At 34.2% G+C, this 11575-nt stretch overlaps 1 protein-coding gene and 1 long non-coding RNA gene across 7 annotated transcripts; one reads left to right on the plus strand and one right to left on the minus strand.

Annotated features, from left to right (window-relative positions):
* Positions 1-428: 428 nt before the first annotated feature.
* Positions 429-2467, minus strand: Pof (uncharacterized). Its single transcript, XM_011196668.3, has 3 exons — positions 1114-2467; positions 861-1043; positions 429-792 (listed from the first exon to the last, which is right to left on the minus strand). Exons 1-3 carry the CDS (start codon positions 2312-2314, stop codon positions 491-493), a joined length of 1686 nt encoding a protein of 561 aa, XP_011194970.2. The 5' UTR covers positions 2315-2467; the 3' UTR covers positions 429-490.
* A 2007-nt stretch (positions 2468-4474) lies between these two features.
* On the plus strand, positions 4475-9445 carry LOC128922788 (uncharacterized). 6 transcript variants are annotated; one of them, XR_008471972.1, is made up of 8 exons: positions 4475-4795; positions 4862-4982; positions 5075-5298; positions 5370-8136; positions 8310-8621; positions 8683-9068; positions 9130-9301; positions 9359-9445. It is a non-coding gene; the product is annotated as an uncharacterized LOC128922788 (long non-coding RNA). The 6 variants fall into 6 exon arrangements; XR_008471971.1 differs by having other exon boundaries at positions 4476-4795; positions 5370-5448; positions 5546-8621; XR_008471973.1 differs by having other exon boundaries at positions 4475-4799; positions 5370-8621.
* Positions 9446-11575: the final 2130 nt, after the last annotated feature.

Raw genomic sequence — 11575 nt, forward strand, 5'->3', positions numbered from 1 at the left:
ATAGCAAATAATTTTTCTGGACCTTTAAAATTACAAATATTAAACCACTTGAATAGTAGATTCGTACATACTTGCATACATATAATGCACAGAAATTCATTAATTTGACAACAAACGAATAAATTCCAATCTATTGTTTAGAAGATATTTTAAATTTCAATGAACGTCATAATTCATAACTTCATTGCTTTTGACCGGAGAATCCTCGTCAATTCTAGTACCGCAAAACTGGCAGTCGTGGGAATTGTATGAACATCATCGCTTTCTTTTCTTTATGTTTAATTTTACGAATTCTTGTAAAAATTTAAATTGTTTATAACCCCTAAAGGCAAATAATAAGATAGCAAAAGCACGTGAACGCTGTGATATTCTTAAGGAACAAACAAATATTAATTCTTATATGCTAATGAATAATAAAAATAAATAAATCATTATTTACATCTTTGTTTATAAATGTTAGTTAATGGTGTATCGTATTTCTATTACACGATTAATCTATTTCTTTAAGCATAGCGTCCAGATCATCAAATTCACTTCGTACTTCTTTTTTAAGTACTTTAGAAGTGTTTAATTGCTCATACAAATTTTCAATATATTTTTTTTCTGAAATCGACACAATTGGCGGTATAGATTTTCCAGATTCTTTGGCATTAATTGTCGCATTCGTAGCCTGCATTTTTACAAGGTTTACGTTTTCATCAAGATTCTGTGGTCTTATAGTGCTTGATACAGCACTTGTCTGATGAACAGAATCATTTGCTGCGTCCCGAATAGTTGTTTGGTCTATACCGTCTGAAAGGCAGACAAATATTTTATAAGTAATAATAAAATACTGCAATATAGATATTTGTGACACATACCACAACATTCATCTGAACCATTTGGGATAGATGAAATACAATTTGATTTAGGCGTGTGTTCAAAATCATCTATTTCCAGCTTAATGGCAGGTGGTTCAAAACCATTAGTATACCCACAAAACGAACTTGAACATTCGTCTTCATAACTGTACTCAGAATCATATTGCTCTTCCTTTATAAATTCTAATTTATACAAAAAAATTTTAGTTCGTTGCACACAAATATTTTAAAAAATGAAAGATAATTATTTTACCTTCCAGGTACTCATCCTTCACTAAAGCTTTACCATTAAATGACAAATGTGGTTGTATTTCTTTATGATTATTTGACGTTCTGCCATCGTTTCTATCCATTAAATTAGAAACGCTTGATGTGTCTTTATTATTTGAGCGACTTTTCTCTGAAGATAGATTTTCAGCAGGATAATTAAATTTTGCTCTACGAAAACGTAAAACAAGTGAGCGTCCATCGATTTGCAGGTTCATACCATGTTTAAAAGCTTTCATTGATTTTTCAACACTTTCAAAACGAATAAAAGCATACCTAATAGGTTTTATTTTTGATTTAAAGGCAAGGTCATATCTTTGAGCGCCAGGAAACTGTCGTTTTATAGATTCGACTGATACTGATAAAGACAAATTTCCAACGTACAATGTATATGGATCAACCTGCTCTGGTTTCGTGGCTGCAGGAGGTTTAGTTGGATCAAAACGTAACTCTGCACATAAATGACCCAACCCAAATGGGATTTTTGATATATCTTCAATCACTCTCTCCGCGTCGGCATTTTCTTTCAATCGAACGAAACAAAACCGTGGTGCAGAATTTTTTTGAAAATGAACTGCATCAATCTGTCCTGAAAAACCTTTAACCATTTCAGAATCTAATGGCGGGTCTGGGAAGCGAATCACTAAATATGGTGCAGATGTATTTCGTTTACACAGCTCTTCTTCAAGTAATAGGGCCCGTATAGCGTCTTCTCTAATCCACTTTCTTTTTGGAGCACTAACTTGCGTATTTGTTTGAGGAAGATTTGTATTAGAAACTTGCTGATAATTTATAGGACAATTGAATTGATACGGTGGTGGTGGAACGGAATATTGAGCTGTACTACTAACTATACTATGATGTAAAGGGGCCATATTCATTTGAGAATTATTGTTTCTTGGATCAAATTGATATGCAGCTGGTCCAAATGCAGGTCCTGATAAAGGCACTGGTGGTTGGATCGGCCAAGCGTTGATATTATTAAAATAACTGGGAGCAAGTTGAGGTCCATATGACATTACACCATGTGTATTATTATGCGACGTTACAGAATAATATTGGTGGTTTTGGTGCTGATAGGATGATGTTTGTGATTGATTGTTTTGCTGTCGGTTCTGATGTCTATTATATGTTGGAAAAGAAGAATATGATTTTTTTACACTATATTTTTTTCTATTCGGCTTCATTTTCCTCTTTATTCTTATTACACTTCGTTTGAATTACTCAACATCAATGCAACCATTAACAAAAATATGCACATTTACCGCGGGTAACCTACTGTTTTTGTTTGTTTATACACATTTAGTGAAGGGCCACTGCTGTTATACCGATAAACTTACGATTAAAGTAATTGAGATGATATTTTCGATCCTTTTGTATCGTTTTAAGAGAAATTCGATAATTCTATTTTTCATAATTGAAAGCAACAACATACCCACTGCACCCACTGCAAGACAGGTACCGGCGAATTCTTCGGTGAAATGCCAGGGAGTACTACCCGCGGTTTCAATGAAAGTTTCTATGCCATTCTTAAAGGCGAATTTACAAAAGTACACGAAACTCTTGTGTACGTGTGATCGTTCATCCCTTTCTTGCACATTCCATTCATCTTTTAGCAATGTATATATACCTCTTGCACAATTTCGGGAATATTATTGGTACAATCACGGATGAAAGACCGTGTGCACTTCCAGTACTGTTCTTGGTACTTTTACGGGTGAAAGACCCTAAACTGCGAACCAAACAACATGTGCACTTTCAGTACTGAGACTCACAAATATTTTCGGTTAGTTCTACTGTATTATCGTACTACACTATATAGATACATATGTAAACGTATTGAATATTTGAACAATTTTTGCAAATGTCAAATACCCCGATCGGCCTGGAAGTGTAAGCTGCGCACATTATGTGAGGACTATTTTGGTTTCTTTAGGAGATTTGGAAGATCTGTTCTTTCATTAATTTCATTAGTACTAGATTCGTCCATTTTCTGGGAGGAGGGTTTCTATAAAATATAAAATAAAAATAGAATTTTTACAATATAAAAGTTGGTAATAATTACCATATGTTTCAGGAATTCTTAATCTAGCTCTGGCAACGTTCTAGTCTTAACATCCATGCTCTTGCTGTAGTATTTCCATTGAACTAATGTCGGTGAATCCATGTCCTTGTAAAGCGATACAACAACGTTATGATTGCTCAATACAAGGTGAAAATTAATCAAAAAAGTCCTCCTAATTGAACAAACAAAAAGTTATTAAATTTCTGTGATCACAAACAATCACTTAAATTTCCCTTTTAATTTCTGTGTTTTAGCAGCTAATGTCACGGCCAACTGAGGTGCCGGTAAGTCAAAAAATACTGCAACTGCTTTGCCCTCTAGCTCATTGTCAAAACCCAGTTTACACACGTAGCGATGATAAACGGTTACAAAAGCACCTAAACCATGTCGTTTCAGTTCTTCCCGGGCTTGTGTTGAGCAAAAGATTTAATTGCACGTAAAAAAGTGACATTAAACCTCATATCTGGTGTGTAAATGTTCTGGATTTGCTTGCAGCACATATTCCATCGATTCGAAAGTTCTACGCTGCTGCCATAAGTGACACCAATTAGGTTGCGTACCTTTAACGTGCAGTATGAGGTTTGAAATATCTGTATGGAAAATTTTAGAATTTAAGGCAAGATAATATTATTATATTCAACAATTATTTACGTATTCAATGGTTTCGCCCTTGATGTTGACCATTGTTGGCGTAGTTTCTATTGCGTGCTTCGAATTGACAATGCAATGAAGTATTACTGTATCACCCTCTTCATTTCCATATTTTGGCTTTAGCAAACTTTTATTTTACGTTTTACTTATTTAAAAATGCATGGTTCAATAATTTGAACTTTAATTAGTCTGCAGATCACTGATTTAAATAAAAACACGCAAAATAATACTTCACAAGCAGCCATGATATAGCTCAAAACAAAACTTGTTTAAAAACGAGAACTTTGATTGTTTCTTTCTATCATTCAGGGTGCTGTACGAAAGAAGAGTTGAGGTAAATGTTTATGCACATTTCGCCCTTTGTTGTGTATGTGTGTATGTAGTGGTGTTATTAAAATTTCTTTGAATGTGTTGGAGTTTCAGTACCCATGACTTGCTGGGAACATTCATTAACCCTAATCTTTGTATTGTAACGAAAATGGCACCAGAACAAACTAGAATTGACAATCGAAATCGATAACTTGCCAGATCTATCTAGACATCGATATTCGTAGTTTCCAGAATGTTCGAGTGACGATAACATGCTAGCAATCGACTATATAAGGGCTGCCGGGCTGGCAAGATAAGAGAGTTGTCGAGTGTGGACAATTCTAAGGAGCGAGTTGTCGAGCAAAGTGTAAACAAGTTATAAGTTAGAGTTGTAAAGTAGAGTATTGAGTACTAAAGTGTTAAGTTATAAGGAATTAGAAATAAAGATTAGTGTATAGCCATTAAAGTGTGACTTTTATTTGACAATTCAGTGATCGAACTCAGGGTAGAGTTTTAGAGTAAACGACAGATTTTGGAAATCCGTTACAGTATGTATAAGAGAGAGATGCATGTACTACAATGAACCGTTCAAAATCTCCGCCATGGCCGTCATTCATATGAAAAAAAATTGAAGTGAGTTGATGTAAGTGCGTATTAATTATTTGTTGCTGATATTATTTTATATTTATAGTAAATTTTTTCTTTACAGAGAGGAATATAACTGCAGAAAATGGTCCGGAAGGCAAAGCGAACTACAACGCACATCTGGTGCGTACAAGCAAAACTAAAAAGAGAAATAGAACAAGGATTATGCCACTTTAGGCAGATGGGTGAGTTGATAATATGAAACCTTATATATGTATATACTAAACATAAAATCTTTTGTTAGAATATACTTTTATCTTTTTATTATCCTTTTCAGATATTTGCAAACTTCGGAAGAAAAACTAAAGCTTAAGCTTAGCTACTTGGTATGGGGGGAATCCTACCAGCAGTTCTTCAAGACATACAACGGCAATCGCTCATCAATCGTCCATTACAAATTCGACGTATGATGGAAGAAGCACTCGTAGTCAGTCCTTTGTGTCAGGAAGTAACAAAAATGATGCACCTGGAAATACAACACAACATATGCTACAACAACAGGTATTATTGAAACGAATTTAATTGCAAAACTAAAACAAAACAATAATTTTGATATTCTTTTTATTTAACAGAGTTGGTATTAATACTTCCCATGCTTATAATATTGGTGGATAATCGCCAAATGGTGTATAAGTATAGCAGCAACAACAAGTAATACATATTCAAATTCAATTCAAATAACAATGATTGTTCTACGAATATACATAGATATTTTAATTATTTCTAACCAACTTTATATATTTTTCAGGCATCGGATGATGTACTACATGATGGTCTGAAGGATTTGTTTGAATGAAGTTCAATCCGTATTTTTGTTGTATAGCTTCAAACTTAGATCTCTTTTAATGAGTGATCAAAGCTCAGATCAAAACCACCTTCTATTTCAATAAAATTTTCTAGTTATAATTATTATTTTGCAGGTATCCGTTGGCCAGTAAGTTGGTGTTCCAGTCGATACGAACGCACACTCCGTATCTTGCGCTGACTGGAATAAATCTCGCCCTTTAGTTGTCGTTAGGCGCGATCTCCAGAAGACATGCTTCGCATTAAAGTCACCTCCCATAATAAATTTGTGTGGGTGCTTATTGAAAACTTCTATATATTCTTCAACGACAATTTTGTACCTCGGCGGCAATATATTGCTGTAATTGACAGGGGTTGGTTCATTGCTTTTAGTGTTATAGCGGTGGTTTGAATATTGTATGCACTGATTTTTCTATCCTCATTATGTTTAATGCTGTTTTTAACAATAACAGCAGTGTCTCCCCTGGCACAATTACTAGGATGGATTCTGTGATAAATTTCATAGTTTTTGAAAGCAATGTAGCTGTGTCTTGTAAAATGAGTTTCGGATATTAGACATACATCTATTTTCGCTTTTTGTAAAATGCGTTGAAGTTCTTCTTGGTGCTTTAATAGTCCATTTGCATTCCATGTCATAACTCGGAGAGCACCATTCATACCTTACATTTTGTTTTATTTTTATTATTTTCAAGGTTATCTAAACGGCTGCAGAGATCTATATTGAATTTTCTTGCTTATTTAACATCTCAAGGATTTGACTTAGTAGTTCTTCGGTCAACTTTGTATTTTTTTCGTTCATTACGTTTGAGTTGCTTTTCAGCGCTTCAGAAAAAGTGAGCTTACTCGTCGGTACGCGATGCTGCTTGTTGACAGCACTTTTATTGACAATGGTTGGATTATTTGATGTACTGGGCAAATTTATGGTGCCCTTTTGTTTTTTTTCAAGGTTTTGTTACGAATGCTTTGAAGCTCTTTTGCAACAATACATCCTCTGTAGTTTGCCGGATAGCTTTCGCCACAGTAACAGCATTTTGGTTTTTCTGAAGTTGGTTTTTGGCACTGGAAGGTTTTGTGCTTACCACCGCATTTAACTCATTTTGCCATTTTGCCGGAGAAATTCTTGGTGTGTCCAAATGCCGGACAATTTTTATATTGAGGAATAAGTTTAGAACAACAACGGTGTGAAGAATATATTTGATTTCATAGATTTTCTTGATGTTGACATTCGAATCAAAAGTAGCTAAAAACATGTTTAAAGGTTCTCGTCTTTTCTACTTGAGTTTCTCAACGACGTTCATAACTTTTAAACCTTTTTCTTTTAAATCATCGATAATAGCACTAACGAATTATGGACATTTTTAATCATAACCTTTATTGGACGCGTTTGTTTGTCTTCAAAGGAATACAATGATGCTCCCGATGCAGACAACATTTTTGTCACCGATCTATAGTCATCACTTGATGTGACACTTACTTTATGTATATCGTTATTTAAAGGTTTTAAGACGAATGAATGGTTCATACTTCGGTTTATCATTTTTAGATGTATGGTTTTCACCGATCGATTTCTTTTCTTGTATGTTCAACTCTGGTGAAGCTTCAGCCTTACGCTTTTTACTAGGCCTTTTTATTTTTCTTTATAATCCACTCTGTTTCCATAGCCAATTCTTCTTCATCAGTTTCGTATTGTGATTGACTATAATTAGGCACAAGTGGATTATTTTGTTCCTTCATCTTTTGATTTTCCGCTTTTAATTGTTGTCATAATTATTCTAATTATTCTAATTCTTTAAATTTTTGCTTTAACTCATCGATTTCAGAAACTATTTTTTTCGGTTGGCTTATTTGTATTTTTTGATCCCCTCCAATGGGGTACGATGCATATTACAGCTGTATTTTATATCGCTTTATATGTTAAATTAATTATTTTCGATATCCAATAACAATTTTCAGAAAGGATTTCAATATTACAACTAATGGCAACTCAGCCTTTGCAGTAGTTAATGCAAATACAATTTTTTTTTTGGTATAACTTTAGGATCTTAATTTTAACGTAAATTGTAATAGATAGTTATATGATTTACAATGGTTTGTATTTTCGATAAGGAGAAATAGAATAAAATAAAATAGGATAAGTGTACTTATTGTATAAGGGATTTTTCGTAGGTCAAAGTCTAAGGACCTGTGACTAAGGGGTGACCCTGAAAATGATAAATCGAACAATCTCTCCCTGCAAGACAGGTACCGGCGAATTCTTCGGTGAAAAGCCTGGGAGCGGTACTAGCAGTTTCAATGAAAGTTTCTATGCGATTCTTACGGGCGAATTGACCAATATACGAAGTGTACGCGTGATCGTTTATCCCTTTCTTGCACATTACATTCATCATTTAACAATTTATATATACCTCTTGCACAATTTGGGGAATATTATTGGAACAATTACGGATGAAAGACCAAAAACTGCGACCAATATCTCCAATTGCACTTTCAGTAATGCGACCCACAAAAGCCCAGAAGCTATACCAGCTATTTTCGGTTAGTTCTACCAAAATCCCAAATGAGAATTTAATAACAAAATCATTAATTACCCAGCAAGTCATGGGTACTGAAACTCCAATACATTCAAAGAAATTTTAATAACATCACTACATACACACATATGCAACAAAGGGCGCATAAACATTTACCTCAACTCTTCTCTCGTACAGCACCCTGAATGATAGAAAGAAACAACCAAAGATCTCGTGTTTAAACAAGTTTTGTTTAGAGCTATATCATGGCTGCTTGTGAAGTATTATTTTGCGTGTTTTAATTAAATCAGTGATCTGTAACCTAATTAAAGTTTAAATTATTGAAGCACGCATTTTTAAATAAGTAAAACGTAAAATAAAAGTTTGCTAAAGCCAAAATATGGAATTGAAGAGGGTGATACAGTAATACTTCATTGCATTGTCAATTCGAAGCACGCAATAGAAACTACGCCAACAATGGTCAACATCAAGGGCGAAACCATTGAATACGTAAATAATTGTTGAATATAATAATATTATATTGCCTTAAATTCTAAAATTTTCCATACAGATATTTCAAACCTCATACTGCACGTTAAAGGTACGCAACGTAATTGGTGCCACTTATAGTAGCAGCGTAGAACTTTCGAAGCGATGGAATATGTGCTGCAAGCAAATTCAGAACTATGGATGCAAACGCTGCTACATGGAACACAAAACAATGACACACCAGATATTAGTTTTGATGTCACTTTTTTACGTGCAATTAAACCTATTGGTCAACACAAGCACGAGAATTGGAACGACATGGTTTAGGTGATTTTGAAACCGTTTATCATCGCGACGTGTGTCAACTGGGCATTGCCAATGAGCTAGAGGGCAAAGCATATGCAGTATTTTTGCACTTACCGGCACCTCAGTTGGCCATACCAGCAACTGAAACATAGAAATCAGAGGGTAAATTTAAGTGAAAGTTTGTGATCATAAAAATTTAAAAACTTCTTATATGTTTAATTAGGAGGACTTTTCTGATTCATTTTCACCTTGTATTGAGGATTCATAACGTTGATGTATCGCTTTACAAGGACATGGATTCACCGAAATTAGTTCAATGGAAATACTACAGCAAGAGCATGGATGTTAAGACTAGAACGTTGCTAGTGCTAGATTTAGAATTCCTGAAACATAAGGTAATTACTACCAAATTTTATGTTGTAAAAATTCTAATTTTACTTTATATTTTATAGAAACCCTCCTCCCAGAAAATGGACGAATCTAGTACTAATGAAATTAATGAAAGAACAGATCTTCCAAATCTCCTAAAGAAACCAAAATAGTCCTCACATAATGTGTGCAGCTTACACTTCCAGGCCGCTCGGGGTATTTGACATTTGCCACTCTTCCTCCAGCCTTTGTCAGATAGCAAAAATTGTTCAAATATTCAATATGTTTACATATGTATATAGTGAAGTACGATAATACATTTATAATAAACACCTAAATGGTATGATATTTTAAATAAATATGAAATATAATTAATGATTTTGTTATTAAATTCTCATTTGAGATTTTGGTAGAACTAACCGAAAATAGCGGGTGTAATTTATGGGCTTTTGTGGGTCGCAGTACTGAAAGTGCACGTGCAGTTTTCGTTCGCAGTTTTGGGTCTTTCATCCGTGATTGTACCAATACCATTCCCCAAATGGTGCAAGAAGTATATATACTGAACAAGTAAGGAAATGCTAATTTCGGGTGCAACCGAACATTTTATACTCTCGAAATTTATTGCTATACTTTTATTAAGATAACACACAATTTGACCCATATATTCGGTATAAAGTCCAATAGAAAAACGAAAATCCTCATATATGGTATATAGGCTGAGGTAATTCCTGAACCGATTAAACTCATTTTCATCACCAACATACATTATATCTAAGATTAGACACACTATTAGAAGAAAAAGATTTCCTCTGAATTAAATTAACATATCTGAGAGATTTACCGATATTTTCGGTGAAAAAATACCAAAAGGCACTGAGTTCTTCACATTCGATATCCGGGGCTTTGAAAAGTTATAGTCCGATTTCGACAATTTTTTCACAAATGATGCCACGGATCATATACAGTATTTATGTAAACTTTTATTTCGCTATCTTCATTGGTTCCTAATGTATGTATATCTTATAAAGTGAAAATCAGATGGAATTCAAAATTGAGTTATATGGGAAGTTGTCGTAATTGTGAACCGATTTTATCCATTTTCCACACGTTTCATCAGGGTGTCAAGAAAACCGAATTTCATTGAAATCTGTCGAGTAGTTCCTGAGATATGGTTTTTGACCCATAAGTGGGAGATGCCACGCCCATTTTCCATTTTGTAAACAAATCTGAGTGCAGCTTCCATCTGCCATTTCTTATGTAAAATTTAGTGTTTCTGACTATTTAGTTAGTGAGTTAACGCACTTTAAGTAATTTTCAACCTAACCTTTGCATGGGAGGTGGGCGTGGTTATTATCCGATTTATTTCATTTTTGGACTGTATTAAGAAGTGGCTAAAAAAACGACTGCAGAAAGTTTGGTTTATATAGATTTATTGGTTTGCGAGATAAGTACAAAAAATTTATTTGGGGGCGGGGCCACACCCACTTCCCCAAAAAAATTACCCGATTTTGCAACCTTCCTATGGTGACAAGAAATAAGTGTGCCAAGTTTCATCAAGATATCTTAATTTTTACTCAAGTTACAGCTTGCACAGACGGACGGACAGACAGACATTCGGATTTTGACTCGCCTCGTCGCCCTGATCACCTTGGTACCCACCACTTGGTAGCCACCCTCTATTTTCATGATTTCGTTGGAAAAATTGGTGTAAGCGTTCACAAATCCTGTATTTTAAATAAGCCTCATTACATTTGAATTATTTCATAAACATTTAATTTTTTAATCGGTGTATGCGGAGAATATTTAACAAGAACCGTTACCTCTGAACGAAATAATTATAAAGCCAAAGGGCATTTATATGCTTCCATTGTTTATTTAGGTGTGACAGGTACGACTTCATGTGAGTTATTAATTATTATTGCATAAGTAATTTAATTAACTAATTAATCTCATATAAAATTCAACTTATTTCTAAATTGTGAAGAATGCCCCACGGAAAAGCTTTGACAGAAGAAGAGAAAGGTAAAATTATGGAATACCACGAAGAAGGTTTGTCAAACCTGGAAATTTCAAGACGATTAAATAGGTCTAAGGATGTTGTAAGACATTTTCTACAATTAGGGACCAATTATGGAAAAAATTAAGAGAACTGGTAGGCCTCCAAAAGTAAACGAAAGGCAAAAACGTAGCATAAAACGTATTATTATGCAAGAAAATGTGTGTGTGAGACAAATAAAACAACAAATTAACTTGGAAATAGGTGTAGGACGGGTGCAACAAATACTTAGATCCAAATTGGA

The sequence above is a fragment of the Zeugodacus cucurbitae genome, chromosome 6 (assembly GCF_028554725.1).
Source record: "Zeugodacus cucurbitae isolate PBARC_wt_2022May chromosome 6, idZeuCucr1.2, whole genome shotgun sequence".
Lineage (NCBI taxonomy): Eukaryota > Metazoa > Arthropoda > Insecta > Diptera > Tephritidae > Zeugodacus > Zeugodacus cucurbitae.